We start from the raw sequence: 25,860 nt of genomic DNA, 5'->3' as shown, positions 1-25,860 counted from the left end.
CCTGCTTCTGGAGGGCCGTGCCACTCCTCAGACTAAAGGACCCCAACACCTTTCCGTCAACGAACTCTGGCAGAAGAGCTGGAGACTGCACTCTAGCCCATACTTTTCAGTGCAGAACAAAGGCCGTTTTGATAAAGGTTGGGGTGTTGGGAGGGTTTTTTGTTTGTTTGTTTGTTTGTAGTGAGCACTGGGAATAAAAGAGCCTTCTCAAAACTACTTTCCTTTCAGATCTGCTGTGGATTAAACTCTGGAGACTCAACGCTGCACCTTCCCACTTCCTGCAGCCGGCTGCAGCCCGACATTTGCGCGCCCAGATTCTTCGAGCTTCAGCTGAGTGCCTCCACAGATGGCCAGCCTCTGCATGGGAGGTGAATGCTGAGTCTGTCAGTGACCTGCCTTTGCGTGGAGCAGGGGAGGGCTCTTTAAACTAGCGCCCATTTCAAGTGACCTAACTTTGGACCTCCCAAAGATGCAGCCATTGGTCAGTTGTGTGCTGAACTTCCCGTCAACTGAAGCAGTATCTTTCCTGTAGTTCTAAGAGCTGAGCCAAGTTAATTAGACCAGGAAAACTGTCAGGGGCTGGGATGGTAGAGACAAGGGCCTTTACTACATGGCCACTGCTAGACTTTCTGGAGCTGTCACATGAGGGAGACCCTATTGTTACAGGCCTTGGTTCTCCCATATTAGAACCAAGAGATTCATTCAGATTTGTGGGGGAGGGGGCTGAAGAGGCCCTTCTGCACTGGAATTCCAAAACCTTAGGAGATCGTCACAGCCTGAGGCAGCATAAAGCAAGGGAGAGTATTTATCAGAAGCTCAAACCCAAGTTCCAATTCCAGTTCACCAGTGTGGGTTTTCATAACCTTAGAAAGTCAGTGCTACTCCATGGGCCTTGCATTCCCCAGTGGGAAATCAGGAGGCTGGACAAGATGATCTCTGTGGGCTTCCAGCTCTAACTTTCTAAGAATCTATGGTTCTTTTCCTCTCCCATTCTGGAGATGAAACAGGGATTAAAAACTGTGGGCTGAAAAGGGGGGTAGAAGGCAGTCATCCCCTCTCACTCAGTGACTCTGGATCACGGCCAAGAATACATATGACAGTGGAGTGAAAGGGACCTGGGCCATGTCTTTGGCGGGAGTCTGGGTTTCAGGACCCCTCTTAGGACAAGTGCACCATGCCTGTTTCCTGGAGGTGGGCTGTTCAGAAACAGTGGCTTTCCTCTCCACCTTCCTCTCCCACTTGCCCAAGGATGGGGAAGAGCCCAGGTCAACACGAATGGGGGAAATGTCTCAGGACAGGAGGCCCCCGCAAGCCCCAGTCTGCATTGAGGCTCTGCATCTCCATACTGGGAATAAGGCCCAGGTTGCTGTCTTCCCAGCCCCAGGATGTGTTGAGTCAAAGTTCTGGTTCGATGCAAAGGCCACATGATCAGGACTGACTCTCAGAGTAAAAGAATCAGGTTACTCACTGTTTTGGGAACAATCTGTTTCTTGGGCTGCCCAATCTTGAAAGGAATCCTACAAGAGAAAGAGACAAAGAGGGGTATTGTGAGAGATGGGGAAGGATGTGGCTCAAAGAATTGATACAACATAGGCCACATTTCCCCCAGGAGGTGATAGAGGGGCAGTGGCTTGCTACTTGGTACTCATACCCTGTGCCCTGGTGGGTGCAGGGCCATCAGCACCCATCCTGGCTTGGTTGTAGGAGTGATCCTCCCAACGATGGTGTCTGATGCAGCTCTTGGGCCCCCCTCTCTGCCCCAGAGCACCCTTCCTACTAATAGTCTGTCATTTAAATATATTGGAAAGGTGAGGGGAGGAAAGGGGAGGCACTGTACGAATAACAGTCACTGTAAACCTTGTTTCTTGAGGAGCTGCAAGGTCAGGAATTATGGGCTTACTGTAAGAGCTAGTAGCATCCATGAAAACATGCCTGAAAGAAAATGTCACAAAAATCACCTCATATTAGTGCTTCACTACTTCTCTATAGAGGAACAAACTGTGGATCTGCAGAGCTTCTTGGGAGGTTGGGGAGAGATGACAAATTTTAGGGGCATTAATGACTGGCCAGGTTGGATTATTTTCCTGGGGAAACTGACAAAATCTAAATGTGGCTAACTTGGAGAAGAGTCTGAAATCCAGCCCAAGTCTTCCTTGACTTCTTATGGAGCTCTGCACCTCAGATTCTGCACTTGAAAATGGAAAATGACTTAGCTCAACAGAAGGAAGATCAGGGATCTAGAAGTCTAAACTTGAGCACTAGCCTGGCCTCCACCTTCAGTGAACAGGCTGCCCTTTGGCAGGGAACTACTGCACTGGGACTTACTTTCCTACTCTGTAAAATGAGAGGATTAAATTAGATAATGTAGAAGCTTCCTCAGGGCACTGAACATTCTGTGATTCTAGAATTCTCAGCAGACAAGAACTGCGGCCAGGGTAGAAAGCAAACAGTATATCCCAACAGCTATGGAGATGGTAGGTTTCGCCCTCCCAGGTAGGAAGTGAGGCCAGAGCCCGGGATCAGCTCAGGAAAGGGGCTATACACTGGCCACTCTCCACTACCTTCCAGCCCTCAGGAATGGATGGAGGCTCTTCGTTCATGCCTCTGCTCCCAGGGCTGCACCCACCCACTCCACCAGGCCCAGGTCCTACCCTTCATGCCACACCCCCTTTCCCTGGGTCTGCTTTTATTTGGCCCAAACTGACCAACACTGTTGCTAAACCCAACAGTATAATTAACCACCGATAATAACCCTAGACAACGATCTGGTTGAGGGGCTGGGCCAGCCTGAGTCACAGTGGTTTAAATTTAATTTCTGGAGGACTCTGCTTTTATTTGGCCCAAACTGACCAACACTGTTGCTAAACCCAACAGTATAATTAACCACCGATAATAACCCTAGACAGATCTGGTTGAGGGGCTGGGCCAGCCTGAGTCACAGTGGTTTAAATTTAATTTCTGGAGGACATCCTGTTTATTGTTAACCCAGCCCCATAATTTGGGAGTGTTAACCCTTTGGGGGTTGGCTGATTCACGTGGCTTCAGTAAACAAATCATCTGTGGCTACATAATTACCAGGAGGAAAAAGGTAATCTATGGAACAGAAAAAGAGAAGAAAAATGAAATTGCTATTTCCCCTTTTTCAGACCTAAAGAGGAAAGGTGCAAGGGAAGATGAATTCCCTCTCCAAGTCCCCATTACTTTTCCCATGATCAGGGATTAGAGTTGATGGACACAATGGTTTTAGACGGTGAACAATTGCCCTCAAGGACCATTTTGGAGACAGTGTAAATGAGGTCTTGGTGGCACTGCAAAAAGATTGCTTGTGTTCTGTAGGAAGCATGCTGAAGTGTAAAAAGCTCTAGACCAGGAATCAGAAAATGTGTTTTCTGCCTCTGACCACTTTTGTGATTTAAACAAATCACAATCTCTCTGGAGCCCAGTTTCTTACACTATGAGACAAAGGAGTTGGAATAGATGATGCCTTTGGCTAATCTAAAACTGGAATTCTAAACTTAATCTCCATTTCAAGAATATGGGGAGTAGGATAAAAATTCTAAATAATTCTTGGAGTGGTCTTCAAAATGACCCCATCTTGGAGTCGAGTACTATAGACTAAGGACCAAGAAATTAGGAACTTAGATTCCATTATTTGTGGTGCCACAGCCTCTCTCTAAATCTTGATTTAGAATCATAGTATTTTTAGACTGTAAGTTACCATAGAAATTTTTCTTTCCAGTTCTACCCTCTCATTTTGTAGATGAGGAAGCAGATCTGGATAGGTTCAATGACTAGCCCAGGGTCACAAGAGGACCAGGAGGAGATAATCAAGGCTCCTGCCTTCTTGCCCAGTTTTCTACTACTCAGAGGTCAATATTCTTTTCATATGAATTTGTTATACACATTAGTCTTAAGTACTATAGAATTAGAAGGGGCTCCTCATTCTTTAAGAGACTGGAAATGAAAGGGAAGAGCGTTGGTGCTGACCTGGGAGCTTCAGCACAAATGAGAGGTTATGTGCACTTTGTACACTGAACTGGGTCTCTCTCTGTATTTCCGCCACAACTACTGATGAGCATACATAACTTTACCATACTATCCTCATTACTTTTCAGCTCACCTGCTCCAAAGCTATAATCTACCTGCTAGGACACCTTAAAAAAAAAAACAAAAAACCTTTTATTTTAAAAGTTTTAGGTTCACAGAAAAATTGTAAAGAATATACCTAATTCCCATGCCCCCCACCCCCTGCCCAGTTTTTCCTTTTATTAACATCTTATATTAGTATGGTGCATTTGTCACAATTAATGAACAAATATTAGTATATTAAAGTCTATACCTTATTTAGATTTCTTTAGTTTTTACTTAATATCCCTTTTCCATTCCAGGATCCCACCCAGGTTACCAAAAGTTTAGTCGTTATATCCCTTTAGGCTCCTCTTGGCCGTGTTAGTTCTCACACTTTCCTTGTTTTCGATGACCTTAACAGTTTTAAGGAGTGCTGATCAGGTATACTGTGGAATGCCCCTCAGTCGGGATTTCTCTGATGTTTTTCCCCTGACTGGACTGGAGTTATGGGTTTTTGGGAGGAAATATCATAGAGCTGAAGAGCCATCTTCATCATGTTGTATCAAGGGGACACACTATCAACAGGACTTGTCCTTGCCGATGTGAACCATGCTCACCAGGCTGGGGTAGTGCTTGGTGGATTTCTCCCCATCCCCCTTTTCCCCCTGTACTCTTTGGGAGGAAGCCACCATACAGAGCCCTAATTATTTATTCAATCATTTATATCAGTGTGGACTTGTGGATATTTAATATTTTATACTTTGAGTTATAATCCAACACCACTTCATTTTGATGCTCAAACTGTTCCAGCTTTGGCCATTGGCAGCTCTTTCAGTTAGCTCTTGTATCCTTCTGACACATCCACATTAATGTATGTCTGTGTGTGTGTGTGTGTGTGTGTGTGTGTGTGTGTGTCGCTTAGCACTTCCTGACTTTCTGGCACTACAAAATTCTCCAGACTCATCGTGTACATTTCCCGCCCCAGTCTTAGAATCAGTGGAAGAACTTGTATTAATATTCAACATGCCTCTAGAATATGATCTCAATCTTCCTTTTAGTTTTCTTTCCTACTCACCCAAGGTAACTACCCTAATTCAGCCAAGTGGCTGTTCATTAATCCCCCAAATCTAGACTCCTTATAATTTCCTGTCCCAAACTGGGACATTTTTGAATGCATGTCACCAGGACCACTTGGACTACCTAGGTCAACTGGAACACATGGCCACCGAACCCCTATGGAATGCTTTCCCTCCTCCTGGCTTAATCAAGGCTGTTCTCAGGTCTAAAATCTCATTTACTTTCTTCTAAATGTCTAAGGCTTATTTGGCATTTTAAAATATTCTGCCTTTTACAGTTAATTACAGTTTATCTCTGTAAAAAGCAAAATGTGCTCATCAGAAAAAATAACTTTTAAAGATTATAAAAGTAAAACACAGTCATCAGAGAAAACTTGAGAAATACAGGAAAGCATAAGAGAGAAAGAGAAAGAAAAGGGAAAAGAAGAAGAAAGAAAACCCATTCATGATCTCGTATCTAAAAGATGACTGAGGAGCCAGCCCATGGCTCATTTGGGAGAGTGTGGTGCTGATAACACCAAGGCCACAGGTTCGGATTCCTATATAAGGATGGCTGGTTAGCTCACTTGGGAGAGCGTGGGGCTGACAACACCAAGTCAAGGGTTAGGATCCCCTTACCGGTCATCTTTTAAAAAAAATAAAATTTAAAAATAAATAAATAAATAAAAGATGACCGAGGTTATGTTCTGGTGTTAATTTTATATATATATATATATATATTTTTTTTTCCCTTTTTGTCTTTTTCACTGACTGGTAATGGGATCGCAACCGCGCTCCCAAGCAGCGCACTGTAGCAGTGTGCCACCGGGCCTGCCCGATCTATCTTTTCTTTTGTAATTTATTCTTTTGGTGTCCTACTGAGAAAGACCTGCTCCCTCTACCCCAACAACTTATAACTATTCACCTACATTCACTTTATTACGTTTATGACTTCCTTTTATTAATCTAAATTTGACTTTTATTAAAGTTATACATGTGCATAGTTTAATAAGGCAACAAGATTTGATAAGTAAAACATTTGTCCCTAGGCCCCCCTAATCTCAATTGCCTGAGACAACCCCTTTTGACTCAGCTGGGTTTTTTGTAGTTTTCTTTGCATCGCTCATGAAATATGCTTATAGTGCTCCCTCTTGATTTTAGGTTTTTCGGCACCAGCTTTGAAAGGGGAAGATTTAACTAAACAAACAACACACTTTCAGGTGCCTACCCTTACAACACAAAGGTACACCTGCAACTCCCTTCTTGTCAATGTAGTTGTATTAGAACTTGGTTAGATCAATATTAACTAGACGCTTCCAAGGATATTGTGATTTGTTTTCCACCCTGTTTGTGGCAGCCAGCAGGTTGTTGAGCCACAGTCAAACCTGCAGAAGACTGTAGTTACATTCATTCGCATATCAGGTATTCTCTCACCTTTATTCTTGCAGCAGAACACTGGTGCCTTTGCCCTGCTCCAGACTGGAGTGGCTGCCCTCCACCCTGGTGTGCAGCTCGGCTCTCCCCTCCCATCTTCACTGGGATTCCTCTGACCTCCTGTCAATAATACCCTAACCACTGTTTTTCCTCTTCTTTGGTTTACACCTTAGTTTGATAGGAAAATAGCATGTGGGAAATGATTTTTAGAATTATAGGCTGCATATCATTTCTTTGAGTATTTCAAAGGCAATGCTTCACTGTCTTCTAACTTCCCAGCCCTGCTGTTGTCAAGTCTGAAGCTACTCTGATTCCTATCCTTTGTATGTGACCTGTTTTTTACTTTCTTTATGCAAGCTCGCAGGATCATATGTTTATCCCACTGTTGTAACATTTCCCAACAATGCACCTTGTGCATCTGTTGTTCATCCATTGTGCTGGGCACTCACAGGACTGTTCCAATTTGGCAATTTATAATATTTAGTTCTAGGATTAAAAAACAAAAAAACAAAAAACTTTGTTGATGTTGATTTCTTATCCTCCATTTTCTCTGTTTCTGAAATTGTTATAACTTTTGGTGCTGACCATCCTTGGCTGGTCCTCTAACTTCTCTGTTTTTCAACATTTTCTCAATTTTGACTTCTAATACTTCTAAAGAGTTGTTTTGTTTTAGAAAGAGAGAGACAATGACAAAATTCACATAACTTTTATTTACAGTATATTCTTGTATTATTATTATTATTACTATTATTCTTTTTGGTTCCCAAGTTTTACTAAAGAATTCATACAAAATATTCCAGATAAATGAGTTTAAGTCCTCATCTTCCTCCTCTTTTTTGTCCTGGTTAATTTGGAAGTAATGTAATTTGTAACTCTCCTTGCTGTTAGTTAGCAACTCCATGCAATAATCACATAGATTATTTTTCAAATATTTTTTGGTGAGATATTCCAAATACCTTTTAGAAAAAGGCACCTGAGAAGTTACAGGGGTCTTGCTCTTGCTCCTTTCAACGGTCACAACCCCTCCACCGAGATCCAAGCTTTTCCATTCACTCTGATTCTCTCTTGGAGAAGCTGCTCAAAGTTGGCAGCATCCGTGACTCCATCTTCTACAGGGTGGGTGCCGTCAAGGTTGAACTTTAGAACCTGTTTCTTTTCTTTGAACCCCTTCATCACAAGCTGTTTCATGGGTGCCACGGTGGCAGTGGAGGCAGAAAGGGAGGTGGGCTGTTATGGTATATTGTTATAATTGTCCTATTTTATTATTAACTATTGTTGTTAATCTCTTATTGTACCTAATTTATAAATTAAATTTCATCATAGGTATGTATGTATAGAAAAAAACATAGTATATATGGTATTAGCTGCAATTTGAGGAATCCATCAGGGGGTGCTGGAACATATACCCCTATGGATAAGGGGGGACTATCATAAATGCTTTCCTTGGGTATGTGGTGATTCTTGGTTGCCAGCTCACATGTGAAGGGTCTTCAAAAAGTTCATGGAAAGATTCACACTATCTAGTAATTCAATTTTTCCACAAACCTTTTGAAGTACCCTTCTATATGATTGGGGGCGGGGGACAAAAAAAAGCTGACTGGAAGCTCTGAGCACATGGATAATGTTTGTTTACAGTGTTTTGGTGATCTGGCTGAGCTGTCTGTGGGGAACTTCCGGATGTCAGTATCTTTTTAGTCTATTCTCCTGGGCAGGTAAAATACCCTAGAGAAGATTCTTCCAATCTCCTGTCTTGGGAGTAAAGGCCCAACTCGCTCAATGAGCGGAAGAGGGTGTGTGTGTGAGTGTGTGTGTGTGTGTGTTGCGGGCAGGGAAGGGGTGCGTCTTGCCACTAGTGTGCATACATTTGCTTCATCTTCCTGACTTTCACCATGGCGGTCCCACCCTCAAATGTGCTTGATGCCTTCTCAGAGGTGGGGCTGGGTTTTGTGGGCCTAAAGCTTATACAATTTTACATGCCACTTTAAAGAAAAATACAAAATTACAAACATAGAAACAAGTATGAAAGTGAATATTTACTGAGACAAAGAAAAGAGCATAACGAATGACAAGTTTTAAAAGCTGACAAATAACACAAACATCAGAAAATCAAGAGTAACCTAATATTTTTATTAATCATCTGTCTGACATACCTCTATCTTTTTTTCCCTGCATTTTTTGGCTGCATAGTCTTTGATTGCCTCTTCATGTGACACAGAGTTGGTGGCATCATTTTCTTAGAGTGAAAAGAAGATAATTCAGTCTTTCCTCTAGTATGGTTAACTGAAATTTGTTTTCTACTACTGACAGTTTAGAAAACCTTTTGTTCAGCTTACTGGTAATATATAAATATAAATTTTAGGATTGTTGTAAAATTTAGGAAAATCTCATGTTTCTTTCACAAATAAACTGTAAGATTTCAGGGCACATTTCAAGATTTCCTGTACAGTGACTAATCTTACATGCTTACTGAATTAATGACAATAACCAGTTTGTCACTGATGTCCTTGCAGGAGCGCATATCATCAATTCTACCTTCCCTGTCTTTCATGTTAAATCCACCAGAATTGTAAATGTTTTATCAATGTGTTTATATGGTTTGCTCCTCTTCATTAACTGGATTATCAAACAGTCATCACTACTATTTAAAACTGATCTCATTCTCTTATTAATATTTTTGGTACAAATTGAAAATGTTTTGTTATACTTAGCCTGATTTCAGAATTACTTCTATTGGTTTAATTGCTCACCTTTATCACTTTTGTCTTCCATTATTTTTTATCTAGTGTTCCCCTTAGTTTTAAAATAAATTTAAAGATAACCAAAAAAGGTCCCCTTCGTATATTTCCAACTCATTACTTTCTGTACTTTCACATTTGTTTTATTAAAATTTTCCAAAAATGTCTTTACAAATTGTAGTTAAAACAGTATACTCCCAACTCAACTCCCTAGTTCCATTCCAAAAAATGCCTAGGCTACTCCTAAGCTGCCTGCCATGAGGATAGTATGAAGAAGAAAAAGTAGGAATTGAAGACAGAGGTTTTCTTAACTAATTGCAGTATAAATATTTTGTTTTCAGTTTACAAAAACAGCATCCATGTGAACATGTGGCTAGGGTTCCTTCCAGGGCCTTGGACAAGGTCCATGCAAGTCAAGGGCCCTGAAGCTTAAGCTTTGTAAGTTTCAACACAGTAAATTCACTTTTGTGTCACCTAGTATAGAACTCTCTGGGGGTAGACACAGGAGTGGAGGACCCTTCATTCTTCTGCTAGGGTGGGGTAGGGATGGTGTCCCAGCGAAATGGAGTTGGGCATGAGATGTTAAGACTCTAAACTTATTCATAAACAGCTTTCAATCAATCCTCCTGATCTCAGCGCTTGGATTCACCCATTTCTAGAGGTACTTAGTGCCACCAACTCCCAAACCTTTGAGGACTGTGCACCATAAGGTGGGATAGCTCTTGGTTTTCCCAAGTGCCACTTTAGGATCTGGCTTCCTTGGAACTGCTAAGTTAATTACCTCATGTGACTGCATTCCAAAACCCAAATTTTCTTGTTGATGTTTCTTCTATTCGCCATAAGGTGGGATAGCTCTTGGTTTTCCCAAGTGCCACTTTAGGATCTGGCTTCCTTGGAACTGCTAAATTAATTACCTCATGTGACTGCATTCCAAAACCCAAATTTTCTTGTTGATGTTTCTTCTATTCTCCCTGAACTTGTGGACTTATGACTTTAAAAAATCACTTTATTGTGCTTTTTTTTTGTGTGGGATTTGTGAAGGAGATAAATTACATGTATATATTCAACCTGTCATTTTTACTCAGAATCTAATTTGTTTTTAAATAACAGCTTTATTGAGATAATTCACATGTCATAACATTCATCCTTTTAAAGTATACAATTTGGGGGCCAGCCCGTGGCTCACTTGGGAGAGTGTGGTGCTGATAACACCAAGGCCATGGGTTTGGATCCCTGTGTAGGGATGGCCAGTTAGCTCACTTGGGAGAGAGTGGTGCAGACAACACCAAGTCAAAGGTTAAGATCCCCTTACTGGTCATCTTTAAAAAAAATAAAAAAAAAAAAATAAAGTATACAATTTGGTGGTTTTTCGTACATCCCAAGAATTGTGCAATCATTACCACTATTTAATTTCAGAACATTTTCATCACACCAAAAAGAAATCCATACCTATTAGCAAGTAACTCCCCTCCCTACACCACCTAGCAACCATCACTTACTTTCTGTCTCTGTGGATTTGCCTATTCGGGACATTTCATGTAAGCAGAATTATATAATATGTGGCCTTTGGTGTCGGCTTCCTTCACTTAACAAAATGTTTTCAAAGGTCATACATGTTGTAGCATGTAACAATACTTCCTTTTTTTTTTTTAAATCACTGAATACGATTCCAGTGTATGGATATATCACATTTTATTTATCCATTCATCAGCTGATGGACATTTGGGTTATTTTCTCTTTTGGCTATTAATGGATAATGCTGCTATGAACATTTGTGTGCAAAATTTGTGTGGATATTTTTCATTTCTCTTGGTCATATATCTAGGAGTGAAATCTTTGGGTCATATGGTAACTATGTTTGACATTTCGAGGAACCACTAGACTGCTTTAGAAAATGGCCACACTACTTCCCGTTCCCAGCAACAGTGTGTGAGGCTCCGATTTCTCTACCTCCTCGTTACTGTCTTTTTGACTTTAACTATCCTAGTGAGTATGAGGTAATATTTCATTGTGGCTTTGATTTGCATTTCTCTAATGACTAATGATGTTGAGCATCTTTTTATGTGTTCTTGGTCATTTGTATGTCTTTGGAAAAACATTTGGTCAAATCCTTTGCCTACTCTAAAATTGGGTAGTCTTTTTAACTGTTTAGTTTTAAGAGTTCTTTGGATATTCTGGGTAAAAGTCCTTAATAAGATATAATTTGCAAATATTTTCTTTCATCCATGGGTTGGTTTTTCACTTTCTTAATGGTGTCCTTTGAAGCACAAAGGATTAAATTTTGATGAAGTCCAACTTATCTATTTTCTCTTTGGTTGATCATACTTTTGGTGTCATACCTAAGAATCCTTTGCCAAGTCCAAGGTCATGAAGATTTGTCCCTGTTTTCTTCTAAGAGTTTATAGTGTTACCTCTTACATTTATGTCTGATACATTTTGAGTTAGTTTTTATAGATGATGTGAGGTAGGGGCCCTACTTCATTCCTTTCCAAGTGACTATCCAGTTATTCCAGCTACTGTTTGTTGAAAAGACTTTTTTTCCCATTGAACTGTCCTGGCATCCTTGTTAAAAATCAACTGACCATAAATTTAAGGGTTTATTTCTGGACTCTCAATTTTATTCCATTAATTTACATGTCTGTCTGTATGCCAGTACCACACTATCTTAATTACTGAAGTTTTGTAGTAAACTTTAAGAATGGGAAGTGTGAGTTCTTTAACTCTGCTCTTCTTTGTCAAGGTTGTTTAGCTATTCTGTGTTCCTTGCATTTCCGTAAGAATTTTAGTGGTTTATTTATTTATTTATTTTTATTCCTTCTTGTCTTTTTTTTTTCTTTTTTTGTCTTTTTTTTCTTCGTGTCCAGCAACGGATCGCAACCCTCAGTGTCGCGCCCGTACCGGACCAGGACTGGCAACGGGATCGAAACCCTTGGTGCTGCTCCCACACCTCGCTCAGCCAGTGAACGGGAACCGGTCTGTATGTGGGATCCGAACCCTCGGCAGGAGCGCCACCGCACTCCCAAGCGGCGCACTGTAGCAGTGCGCCACCGGGCCGGCCCCCTTCTTGTCTTTTTTACTGACCGGTAACGGGATCGCAACCCTCAGTGTCGCGCCCGNAAAAAAAAAAAAAAAAAATAAAGTATACAATTTGGTGGTTTTTCGTACATCCCAAGAATTGTGCAATCATTACCACTATTTAATTTCAGAACATTTTCATCACACCAAAAAGAAATCCATACCTATTAGCAAGTAACTCCCCTCCCTACACCACCTAGCAACCATCACTTACTTTCTGTCTCTGTGGATTTGCCTATTCGGGACATTTCATGTAAGCAGAATTATATAATATGTGGCCTTTGGTGTCGGCTTCCTTCACTTAACAAAATGTTTTCAAAGGTCATACATGTTGTAGCATGTAACAATACTTCCTTTTTTTTTTTTAAATCACTGAATACGATTCCAGTGTATGGATATATCACATTTTATTTATCCATTCATCAGCTGATGGACATTTGGGTTATTTTCTCTTTTGGCTATTAATGGATAATGCTGCTATGAACATTTGTGTGCAAAATTTGTGTGGATATTTTTCATTTCTCTTGGTCATATATCTAGGAGTGAAATCTTTGGGTCATATGGTAACTATGTTTGACATTTCGAGGAACCACTAGACTGCTTTAGAAAATGGCCACACTACTTCCCGTTCCCAGCAACAGTGTGTGAGGCTCCGATTTCTCTACCTCCTCGTTACTGTCTTTTTGACTTTAACTATCCTAGTGAGTATGAGGTAATATTTCATTGTGGCTTTGATTTGCATTTCTCTAATGACTAATGATGTTGAGCATCTTTTTATGTGTTCTTGGTCATTTGTATGTCTTTGGAAAAACATTTGGTCAAATCCTTTGCCTACTCTAAAATTGGGTAGTCTTTTTAACTGTTTAGTTTTAAGAGTTCTTTGGATATTCTGGGTAAAAGTCCTTAATAAGATATAATTTGCAAATATTTTCTTTCATCCATGGGTTGGTTTTTCACTTTCTTAATGGTGTCCTTTGAAGCACAAAGGATTAAATTTTGATGAAGTCCAACTTATCTATTTTCTCTTTGGTTGATCATACTTTTGGTGTCATACCTAAGAATCCTTTGCCAAGTCCAAGGTCATGAAGATTTGTCCCTGTTTTCTTCTAAGAGTTTATAGTGTTACCTCTTACATTTATGTCTGATACATTTTGAGTTAGTTTTTATAGATGATGTGAGGTAGGGGCCCTACTTCATTCCTTTCCAAGTGACTATCCAGTTATTCCAGCTACTGTTTGTTGAAAAGACTTTTTTTCCCATTGAACTGTCCTGGCATCCTTGTTAAAAATCAACTGACCATAAATTTAAGGGTTTATTTCTGGACTCTCAATTTTATTCCATTAATTTACATGTCTGTCTGTATGCCAGTACCACACTATCTTAATTACTGAAGTTTTGTAGTAAACTTTAAGAATGGGAAGTGTGAGTTCTTTAACTCTGCTCTTCTTTGTCAAGGTTGTTTAGCTATTCTGTGTTCCTTGCATTTCCGTAAGAATTTTAGTGGTTTATTTATTTATTTATTTTTATTCCTTCTTGTCTTTTTTTTTTCTTTTTTTGTCTTTTTTTTCTTCGTGTCCTTTCCTTTTTTTGTCTTTTTTTTTTTCGTGTCCGGCAACGGATCGCAACCCTCAGTGTCGCGCCCGTCTTTTTTTGTCTTTTTTTTCTTCGTGTCCAGCAACGGATCGCAACCCTCAGTGTCGCGCCCGTACCGGACCAGGACTGGCAACGGGATCGAAACCCTTGGTGCTGCTCCCACACCTCGCTCAGCCAGTGAACGGGAACCGGTCTGTATGTGGGATCCGAACCCTCGGCAGGAGCGCCACCGCACTCCCAAGCGGCGCACTGTAGCAGTGCGCCACCGGGCCGGCCCCCTTCTTGTCTTTTTTACTGACCGGTAACGGGATCGCAACCCTCAGTGTCGCGCCCGTACTGGGGACCGGCAACGGGATCGCAACCCTCGGTGTTGCGCCCGCACCGTGCTCAGCCAGTGAGCGGGAACCAGTCTCCACATGGGATCTGAACCCTCGGCGGGAGTGCCGCCGCGCTCCCAAGCGGCGCACTCTCCAGTGCACCACCAGGCCAGCCCTAGTGGTTTATTTTTTATATTTAAATCTTCATTTAGAATTTGAGTGTATGGCTAGCCAGTTGTTTTAAAATGATTTAAAAAATATTCCATTTTAGAAAAATAATTTTATCAGCAATAAATACTTCTATTATTCCATACCATAAACTGATCTATTCTTTCAGCAATAATACAGACTTAATTATTTAGGTTTAGAAAAGCCCTTAATAGCTATTAAAGCAAATCCCTTGGTCTTAAGAGTTTTTTTTTTTTTTTTTTTTTTTTAAATATGGGTTCTGTACATTCATTTTGCTATATATTAAGATCCCAAAGTAACACTTACATGTGAAATTTTTAGGCCTACGCGTGTCTTAAGTATATTCCATGGAATTTAACATCTTTAGTTATACTGTATATGGGATTCTCTTTTTCATTTTATCTCCCTGGTATGTTTACCCTGAAACCAGCCACCACACCTGCATACTTAATCTATATAGTTGAAGAAATTTAAATTAAAAAAAAAAAAAAGAACTAATCAAGTTTTCCAGACAGTCTTATCACTTGAATAATAAAATCTCCCTTTTCTTTCCCAAAACTTATACCTATTTCTTATGTTGTATTAGTTACTGCATTAACTAGAAATTGTAGAAAAAAAGATTTCTGACTTTAGTAAGAATGCTTTGAGTCTGATATTTCCCTATTAAATATAAAGGAAACTAGTCATTTCAGCTAAAAGCCTCCTAATAGTAAGGAAATCTCTTTCTGTTCCTAGTTTACTAAAAGATATAAAGATTAGAATTTTGAATTACACTTAATGCCTTTTCAGCATGCCTTTAGATAACCAGTTTGTTCTCTTATAAATCATTATCGTGATGAACTGTGCAAATACATTTCCTAATATTGAGCTATCCTTTCATTACTGAAGTAAACCCAAGTAAGCTTGGTAAAGGATGCAGGTTAATTAACTCTGATGTGTATATGCAGTGCTTTCTGATTATGACGCACAGCACCTCAAAGGCAGTGACTGAGTGTTAGGCTTCTCTGCAGCCCCTGCAAGTCTGTACTAGGCACAATGCTGTTTTCAACCTTTCACTGAATGAATATATATTAAAGCCACCTTTGTGCCAAGCACTCTGCTAGGTTCTATGGACATCACGATGAACAAGACAGACTCATTCTTTGAGCTCATGGAGCTTACAGTCTACTTTTATGTACAAAGCAAGCAGGGAATGAATGATTAAATGAGTAAAATTAGTGCACTGCCCCAAGGCCCTGTAAAATACCATACTCTAATTTAAGGTTCCTGAAAAAAGCTACTCTCGGATAAAGCTATATAAAGAACAGAGAAAGGTGGTATCACTGTCTTTGGGCTCCCGATCTTCATCTACCAAACCAAAACCTAAAAAGGGTATCACCAGCTGGCCGGGATCCAGGAACAGTACACTCAGTGAAGACTGAGAAAACAGAGGTGGCCTTTGGCTTCAGAAATAAAGCCTGGGTGAAGTTATAAGAGTATGGATAAAGGGAAGATATTTGAAAGAGCCAAAGGGGATGTCTGAAGGGAGAGTAGTCTCCTGGGTTTATTCCAAAGCTGCCCAATGGCAGATGTGATCTGGCTGTGCCAGAGAAACAGCCAGAAAACTGGAGTAGGTATCCTGATGGAAGGCTCAGATTTCCTGTGCCACTGAGATGAAGCATGCTAGCAGGACGCAGTGAGAGCTGGCAGCAGGGCAAAACGAGAGGAGGGAGCAACACGGCCACAGCTCAGCCGGGGCTTCTGCCTCTCCTTCCTGTGAATCCCTATCTCACCTCCTCCCCCACCCCCCCCACCCCGGCTCCGATCCCTGCAGGACTTCCTTGGGAGAAACAGCTGCTTTGGAGGGAAGGATATTTCCTTGCTACTAGGAGGCTTTTCCCTTTGTGGCGAATGACAGCATGGCAGTGTCTCCGAGAGCAGTAGCTGCTTTGGCACCGCTGGGCCACATGGCCGTGGTTGGCAGGACTCCAGGGCCAGGAGGCCACAGACTTTGAGACTCTTGTTCTTCTTCCTCACGGCTTTCCTCACCCTTCTCCCCTTGGAATCAGGGCTAAGCAGAGGTCCACAGGGAAGGAAGGGCTTGCTCCTCAGAGAATGTCTATGTTCTGGAAGAAATCAAGAGGGCTCTGAGCGCTCTGCCTCTGGAGTAAGAGTCCTTACTTGGTTTTGCTTGCCATTCCATAAATGTGAGCACCAGAGGGCAGGAAAAGGGATATTTTGGTCTCAGTAACAAAATGGAGAAAACATTTCTCTCAACCCTACACTTCTCCACCCCCCAATATGCCCCACCTCAAAAAAGAAAAAAAAAGTTCTGTGTGTACAGAGGGAAAGGGAGGAAAAGATTCTATTTTCTTTCACAACAAAGAAAAGTCAACAGGATGTTCTCCTAAGCTACAAATATACTTTTTCAAACAGTAAATATCTCTATTAGCAGCATGATGCCAGTTGGCTAGTTCTGTCTGTCTCAGTAAAACCTTTCCAAAAAAACTCCTGCTCTTGTGTAATGTCTATTTACAAAAACAGCTCTTTTGCATTTTCAGTTTGCTGGGCTTCTCAGTCTTTGGTTTCCTCATCCCTCTACTGCAGAGGCAGAGACAAGAGGCAGGCCCAGATGGCAGTTGGGTGGGGATCCCCTGGTCACCCAGCAGATCTCTCGATCCCGGCCTTCTTTGGAGAGTCCTCTGTTCCGTCCAAAGAGGAAAGGGAAGAAGCTAACACCTAAACATGCTTCCTTGGTTTTCGCTTGGCCTTGTGAAGGAGCCTAGGCCTGGCTTGGAGGTGGAAAGAACTCTGGAATGATTCAGTCTACCCCACCTTACAAGCTTCTGGTATCTCTAGCTGGGCAAGAGCCGCAGATTTGGGGGGAGGGGGAGGTGAGAGAGGTGAGAACGAAGGGAGGGCTGAGCCAAGAGTAGGCGGCAGTTGATAGTGTATGAAATCCTGGCTCCCCAGGGAGTGGTCTGGGCCTGAGTCACTGTCTGGGCAGGAGCAGGAAGGTGGGCGAGAGGCTTCTGCAGGCTGGAAGGACGAGCCCCCTCCCCCTCAGCCTCTGTCACTCTATCACTGGGTTGCCGCCTGCTCTGATCTGGGGCCCCACAAGGCTACAACCACCTTGACAATCAGAGAGAGGGGTGGGGTGGGCTTATGGAGAGTCAGCTGGCTCCGGCAGAACAGCTGCCTGTTGGATGCCATCCTTTTGTCTCAAGGGCCAGCTGGCCACAATGCCAAAGGGCCAAGGAAAGTTCAGTTTGGACAAGGACACGGGAGACCCCGTCAGAGGGGAAATCGAATTGAGCTAGACAATGTCCATTTCCAGTGCTGATGACCACAGCCTCTGGCCCCACCACAACCCTTCCCCTCTAAAACCAGAGCACACAGAACACGACCCTCACTTGCCATCAGTCAGAGGAGGTATGGCTGTGTTTAAAAATAAAAGATATGACTCTGTGACTTGGCTGATTTGTTACTTGGACCAGAACAGTCCTCCAGCTCAGCTGTGATCCCTTCTTCCCCACCACTCCCCAGTCTGACCTCTGAAAAGTAAAGAGAATGAGTGATAAGTCACACGACAGCTGGGAGATCATCTAATTAAAGTGACCATTTATTGAGCATCTACTTTTGCCAGACTGTGCTAGGTGCTCTGGATACATCACTTCATTCAAAGTGGTCCACTCCTGAACTTCACAGGAGAGACAGTACACTAGATAAGAGGACGGGCTCTGGAGCCAGACAGCTCAGCTGATTACTAGCTGTGAGGCTTCGGACAGGTTACCTAACCCCCCGTGCCTCAGTTTCCCTGTCTATGAAACAGGATAACAATCTACTTATCTTTTAGGGTCACTGTAAAGGTTAAATGAGTTTAATGCTTAAAATGGCTCCTGACATACAGTGAGCAGTCTGTATGTTTTTGTGGTGAAGGCAGTGGTGGGGATATTTTGATGACGATAATCAGACTGAGGCCCAGGAGGACTGACTTGCAAAAAGTCACAGAGCTATGCATGCCCTGAAGAATGCTTAGGAAAACTGAAATTATTTTTTGTTTTCAGGGCAAGCAGCTGTCCCATACCATAATGCACCATGACCAGGCCCAACTTATACATTTGCTTAAAACTGAGTGGTGACTTCCTCCTAAACAGTGGAAGAATTTGTGGTAGAATTTACTGGGGGCTGACGGAGTACCTGATGGTCAAGAAAAGAGAGGAAGACAGGCAAGTCAGGGAGGCAGCTTGGATTTTTCTTTTTTCGTTTGGCAGCTCTTTAAGAAACTCCTAATATTTGGCAGATGAGTGATCACCTATTCTCACTGTAATCTGTAAGACAGAAAGGAATAGAAAATGGGTTTTCCCATTTCATAGGAGGGAAACCTAAGACATCCCTAGGTGAGGCTTGTCCTGCTTAGTCAGCAAGCTGGAGAGAAACCTCCAGTGACAGACTCTGAAAAGCACCAGCACAGCTGGTTAGCTTCCGAGGTACAATCTCTATTTGAGTTTTTGCTTCTGACTCTTACCAACCAGGAATTATAAAGAGCTCTCACATGACTTTTTCCTATCCTCTGCTGAATGTTTGGCCCCCTGCAAGCAGCAGGTAGGAGGACAAGGGCTGAGAAGGGGACAGTGACTTCTAGGCCCCCACCCTGGATCACCCCCACCTACTGGCCACAGGGAGCAATCATTCTCCCGCTATGCTGAGTTCTGCCCCAGCCACGATTGGAAAATAAAAAGTAGCATGAAATACTGTAAATACTCCAAAAATTGTAGAGAATATATCATAAATACTTGTATCCACCACCTAGCTTTGTCAGATTCTAACATCAAGCCACACAGCCCCAGATCTTTTTCTTTAAGCAACACATCAGTACAGACACTGCTGAAGCTCCCTGTGCAACACACCCTGATTCCATTTCCTTCTCTCCTTTGTTGTTACCCTAGAGTAACCACTGTCCTGAATTTAGTACTTATCACTCTCATAGTTTTACTACATGAGTTTTAATCCATAAGCAAAACGCAGTACTGTTTTACAGGTCTAAACTTTACACAGGCAGCACGATATTGGAGGCAGCATTCTGCAGCTAGCTTTTTGTCTGGCATTAGACTTTTGAGATGTGTCTGTGCTGGTATGCATAGCTCTTCTCTACCCAATTTAACTACTACATAATATTTCATTATGTAAAGATATCACGATTTATTTCTGCATTCTCCAGACACTGGGCATCTATAATCGAGGATGCAGCTAACACTCTGCGAGTGTCTCCCGCTGCTTAGACACAGGGTTTTCTCAGGGGTAGGGGGTACCTGCAGCCCCAGCAGTGTATGCAAATTCCCACCATTCCTCACCCTCAGATACCTGGCATTGTCAGACTTTAAAATTTTTGCCAGTCTGATGGCTATGAAATGGCATCTCATTGTTGGTTTAATCTGCTTTTCCTTGATTACTAGTAAGATTGAACATCTTTGTAGAGGTTTTCGTTTACTTGAGTTTTCTTTTCTGGAAAGTGACCAACGGTTTTCCAATCTAATTTACTTATTTATTTTTTTTATTTGTGTTGACCAGTAAGGGGATCGCAACCCTCGCCATGGTGTGGTCTGCACCACGCTCAGCCAGTGAGCCCACCGGCCATCCCTATATAGGATCCGAACCTGTGGCCTCAGTGCTACCAGCGCCACACTCTCCCGAGTGAGCCACGGGGCCGGCCCCCATTTTCCAATCTATTATTCAATAGATGATGATCCAAAGAACACTCAGCCAGTGTTTTCTACAGCTGCCCCTTCTGTATTTCTTATTACAACCCAGCAAAAACAGCCAAGTAAACAAACAACCCTATCTTTAGCTAGTTAGGGTCACAGGTGTTAGCTTACGGTTTGAATATTTGTAATTATCTTCCTAGATAGATGTTTTTCAAACTGGGGTCCATGTAAAATACCTATCACTCATGGATCATTTAATTATCCCATCATATCCATATATCAAAATTAGCCATGAAATCAACTGAGAGGGGTCATTCTTTAAAAAATGAAAAAGAAAGGGCTGGCCCATGGCTCACTTGGGAGAGTGTGGTGCTGATAACACTGAGTCAAGGGTTAAGATCCCTTTACTGGTCATCATGGAAAAAGGAAAAAAAAAAAAAAAGAAAAAGAACATAACAGAAAAGATCAGACGGCATTGCACGTATACCGTGTGAAACTTTTATTTCAAGTATAAATGTGTGCGTGTGTGTGAGAGAGAGTTGTGAGGTCACAGGTCTTTCTAACTATGAGGTGGGGTCAGAAAATGTTGGAAGATACCGTCTAAGTTAGCCTCCCCGGCTCCATTCTTTCTCTTTCCTGCTCAAAAGCCTTCAATTTTCAGAAGCCTAGGCTCAATTTCATGTCCTCAGCATGGCACTGACAGTACTCTACAATGTGGCCCCAAGCCAGAGTGCCAATTCTCACCTGTGAAGCCTCTACCCAAACCGTTGTTTACTACACCCAAACTGGCCTCCTGACTGTCCACACCAAATCCTCTGCTGCATTCTGTCTCTACAATGTGGCCCCAAGCCAGAGTGCCAATTCTCACCTGTGAAGCCTCTACCCAAACCATTGTTTACTACACCCAAACTGGCCTCCTGACTGTCCACACCAAATCCTCTGCTGCATTCTGTCTCCACCCACCTTTTCATGCCATTCTCCTAACGTGGGTCCCTCTCTCGTTCCTCATGGAGATAGCACATACTTGCTAAGTCAAGGTTCAGTTAAAATGATATTTCCTACCTGAAGTCTTTCTTGGTGATGCTGTGCTGATGTTTAGTTACTGGTTGTCCTGCCTCTGAATCCCCAGCACTTTCCATACTCTGGCTTAAGACAGGGATCAACTCCTATAGCCTTTTACGTGTCCCCCAGCATTTAGTACAGATCTTTGTACATTATAAATGTTTCATAAGCATTAAGTCAACAAACATTTGTTGAGCATCATCTACGTGTATCACACTATAGTAGGCCCTATTCAATGGATTAGCCACCAAAATAATGGGTTTGGTAAAACAATTCTAATAGCTTAACTGCCAACTCTAAAGACTACCTCAAAAGATTTCCTTAAAGTATAATACATAAGAAAACACCTTTGACTAAGTAGCTGTGGGACTCAAGACACTTGAGTCTTTCCAACTGCTCCAAAATCTGGAAGAAGTCCCTGCTTCTCTTATTACAAACATCTGAAATAAGCATGAGATGTTTTAGTCTGTGCCCAAAGCCGGGTCATATACGGAATCTCACAGACTCCTCACGTGGACCCTGTCTTCCAGGCATTACCATGCCTTCTACAGAGAAGGCAAAAGCCTGGGGAAAGCTGACCTGTCCAAAGTCACAGAGGATGTGAGTGGTAAGGTTGCCTGGGACAGGGGGCTTTATAGCAGGAAGAAGCTGAAACAGTTACAGAACACCTGGAAGCCTGCAGAGCACAAGGACTTCCTCTGTCACCTTGTGTGTGAAAACTGACAACTCCCTGTGATTCACTACCAACCTGCTAGTGCCAACACATCCTTTGAGAACCAATCAGCTTGGGAATGGTCTTACACTTTTCTAATATTCCTGTTCCAGAGGACTGACGACTCAGGAGATTCAGGTTTTGGTTTCAGTTCTGCCAGGTACGTGCTGAGTGAATCTAGTAAATTGTCCAAAGGGTACAATAAGCTCTACACTGCACACTCCGAAGGGGAGATGTGAGAATGAAATCAGACAAGGGATGGGAAAGTCATCTGAAAAGTCAGAAGCACTGAACAACCGTGAAGTAGCAATGGCAGTCACAGGGGTAAAGAGACTGCTGCAAAAATGTTTTAAACTGAACAGATGGTTCTGTCTGTCCCGGAAGTTTACCCTCCTTTCTTCATATTCATTTATTCCACTTAACAATTACCTACTAGATACCCACCACGTGCCTGACAGTAGGTGCAAATAGAGATGAAGAGGCGGCAGCTCCCGCATCTGCGGTGTCTGGAAGAACGCGGCAGTGCCCCACCGTGCGAGCACCGAACAAACCCACCAGAGCAGTCTGGGGCAGAGAGGAGGGGGGCAGAAATCGGAGGCGGCCTGGCTGGGAAGCCACCTCTGTCAGCCAACTTAACAGCAGTACTTTTAGAGGCTCTTCATTCCAGGAAGTGGTTTGTAGGTTTTGCACGTTTTTATCTTACATTTTTCCTGAGCTGAGGCAAGTCAGTAAATGGAAAAAACGTCTTCATTCATACAACTGATAAACATTTACTGACTGCCAGAAACAGTGCTAGGGATCCGGTGGTGACCGAGAGACAGTACTCAACAACTCACAGACAAGTGAACCAACAGTTTGAGTACAGATGCTGGCGCAGGGCAGAGGAGGGGCACCCAGCTCAGCCTGGTGGGGTGTGCAAGCCATTCCGGGAAGACCCTGGAGCATGTGAAGCCTGGCCTGACTCTTGAAGGCTGAGTGGGTGTGGGCCTGGGTTGGCGGGGGTGAAAGGGAGGGAAGCATTTCACGCAGACGGACAGGGCACTAGAGCAGGAAAAGCTGGGAGGAGTGCACACAAGAGTGAGGAGGGACGGCCAGATCCAGAAGGGCCTTCTCAGCTATGGTCCAGGGGTAGGCCTTTATCCTAAAGACGATGGTGAGGATGCACAGAATGAGAACAGAAAAAAGAAAAACGTGCCTGAGGAATATCAATATTGAAGGGGCAGACAGAGGCAGAACAGCCCAGGAGAGTCAGAAAAGGACCATACCCTCAGATGGTCTCCATTCTTTTCACAGAAGACTTAGGTGGCAAAGTGTCAGCTAGGATTGTCCATCCCATGTCAGAGATGGAGAAAACAGGACAGAGGAAAGTTAAATACTTGACGAGCAATGGAACCAAGAACCTGAACACAGCACTCTAACTCCTAGTCAAACTTATCTGTCCTGCCTCTGATTTCCTTCCTTCCCAATCAGGCTACTAGACCTGTAGGTATAGGAAGATTTTTTCCCGTATTCCTTTTTCCTCGTCACTTTAGTCTATGATCATCAAGGTGTGTGGTTCCAGGGAAAGCAACAATTCCTGGAGACAGCTAAACTAGATTAGCACTGCTATTCTTAACTCTACTTAATTCTCTCTCCATATCATAGTAAAGACACATACAGGAAGGGGGAGAGTGGGAGAGGGGGAGAGAAGAGGGGGCATTTGGCTTGGGGCCAAGAAGTAAATCAGTGATTAGAGATATGAATATCAAATGCCTTCTTCCTGGTAGGACAGACCACAAGGTCACCTTGTTGAAAGGAGTATGGGTAGATGAGTGAATGGGTACATGGTGCAGGAAGGCAGCAGGTACCCACTAAGTAAACAGGGGTAGGTGGGCTGACTGAACAGAGGAAGCAGAGAACAAAGGCCTCTCACTCTTCGTGCAAAGTCCACAGTGTGCAAAGGGCATCAATATTGGACATTTCTCACTGTGACATTTTGAAAGCCCAGCCTAGCCCAGAACAATGGTTACCCTCTGGGGACCATGGGCCATGTGCCCCTAGGCCTTATTTAACGATGGCTGGCATAGACCACGTACTTGGTGAACTTGACCTTGGGCACCAGCCTCCCATGATGGATCCACGTCACTCTCATCTGTTCCCCTACTGAGAATTCCAGTCTCAGATGAATGGATGGATTCATTCTGGGAGCGGGAAAACCACTTTGGGAGTGCATCAGAAGGACCCAGCCCCGGTCCCCTTGCCAGCCATTGAGCTAGGAACTGAGCGCAATTGTGTGCCCAGGCACTGGTGCTGTTCCCTTCTCAGGGAGAGAGGGTCAGGGTCCACGCAAGAGATGACGTAGAAGCCTTCTAATGAGGAAGAGAAAGGAATCTCAGCTTTGAGGGACAAAGCCACCCTTTTGGTTGTGACCCTCGGTCCACGGAGGTACCAAGATGGGCATGTACTGGTAAACCAGTTCTACTCAATAAAAAATTTCAGTTTCTGCTAGAAAGTTGTCATTTTAAATTCTCTCCAATCTGACAGACTCTAGGAGATGGGCTACTAGTTTTTCAAAAAGAGATTTTTTCAAGATAGGTGGAAACAACTGGCTTCAGATCACCCAGAGAATTATTTACCTTTAGTGGCCTTTGCTTTACTTTTCTCCCAATTTGTAAAGAAAAGATTGATTCAGTTTTTAAAATTGTAAATGCCAATCTAAGCAATATAAAGCATCTGTACATTCTGCTTTTTACTTCTAAAAAATTAGGCAAGAGAGCTCCAAAGATTCAAGACGCAGCAAGCAAGAGTACATCTACGTCACAAGGTTAGGGACCTAGACTGACACTTAATGGAAATAATTCCTCTAGGAAATGGAACTGAAGAATTGCCACTTTGCCCATCACTAACTAGGTTATAATAAGACAGGAAAGTCAGCTTTTTAAGAATCCAGCCCTCTATGCCTCCTGGAGCAAAAGGTGGGGGGAAGGGGAGCAGCTCCTGCCAGGGCCTATTAGGGCACTGCTCCATGCTTCCCTCCACATGCTGGCACCAACTGTCTGACATTATCCATCAATTTTAGTTGAAGAAGCAAGTGAGGGAGGGGACAGAAATGGCTTACATTTTACATTAGAAAGCTAACCTTGACACTGACTGACATAAACTGCCTGTGGCCAGATTGTAGTCTCTGCTGATGGCTGAATGTCAGACTGCAAAAGGCTTCCATTCATAACTGGTTATTGTGCATTTACTTTGCATAAACAAACAGGCTAGACTCTGAGGACAGAGTGACAAACATGTTCCCTATGCTGTTGGAACTTAGATTCCAAAAGGGTTGACTCATCTTGTACATCTCTGGGGGTCAATTTATTCATACAAGTGTGTTATAGTTGGATCCCCTGAGGTTGGAGTTGTGGATATACAGGTCCTTGGGTCTGGTAGTAAGGTAAGGTCCTTGACATAGGCAGCCTCTAAGGAAGCCCCAGGATGGCAGGCAAGCCACAGTTCTCTCCTGTGAACATAAATAATCCAGAGGAAAGAATAGGGACTGCTTTTTGGGCAAACTGAGTCTTATAAAATAAATCAAGCATTAAACATTATGAAGTATGTACTATAAGCCAAGTCACATAGTTCTGCAGCACCTGGAGTTGCGACTCTACTACTCTAAGACCCCCTGGCTTCTTTTCTCATGGTGTGATAGTTCCCATAATCTTTAAGCCTAACTATGTCTATTTTAGAGGAAGAGTAGTGGGTAACGATCCTGGCAATGATTAAAACGAGTCCAATCTCTTACTGGGAGGGCGGGTGTGGGGTGTACTTCTGGCCCCTTGCAAAAGAGAAGCAAGTGTTTATCTTTTGAAGACTGTCAAGTGGTGCAAGGATTAGTTATCTGAAAGCGAGAGGGTTTTGATCAGAGAGCTGGGCCCAAGCTGCCACATGAGGGCCACAGCTCTGGGGCGG

General features: G+C 42.8%; 1 protein-coding gene and 1 pseudogene across 1 annotated transcript in view; both read right to left on the bottom strand.

The window, feature by feature from the left end:
- BIN3 (bridging integrator 3) overlaps positions 1-25,860 on the bottom strand; it is a 48,186-nt gene that overhangs the window by 21,910 nt on the left and 416 nt on the right. Inside the window, exon 2 of the mRNA XM_008587597.1 lies at positions 1,469-1,517. Coding sequence (XP_008585819.1) covers positions 1,469-1,517 — 49 coding nt within the window. The remainder of the gene's footprint in view (positions 1-1,468; positions 1,518-25,860) is intronic.
- LOC103603129 lies at positions 4,647-8,448 on the bottom strand (annotated as a pseudogene).

The sequence above is a fragment of the Galeopterus variegatus genome, unplaced genomic scaffold (genome assembly GCF_000696425.1).
Source record: "Galeopterus variegatus unplaced genomic scaffold, G_variegatus-3.0.2 Scaffold4463, whole genome shotgun sequence".
Taxonomy (NCBI): Eukaryota; Metazoa; Chordata; class Mammalia; order Dermoptera; family Cynocephalidae; genus Galeopterus; species Galeopterus variegatus.
Note: the sequence above shows the minus strand (reverse complement) of the source record. Positions and strands in the feature narration are given on the sequence as shown.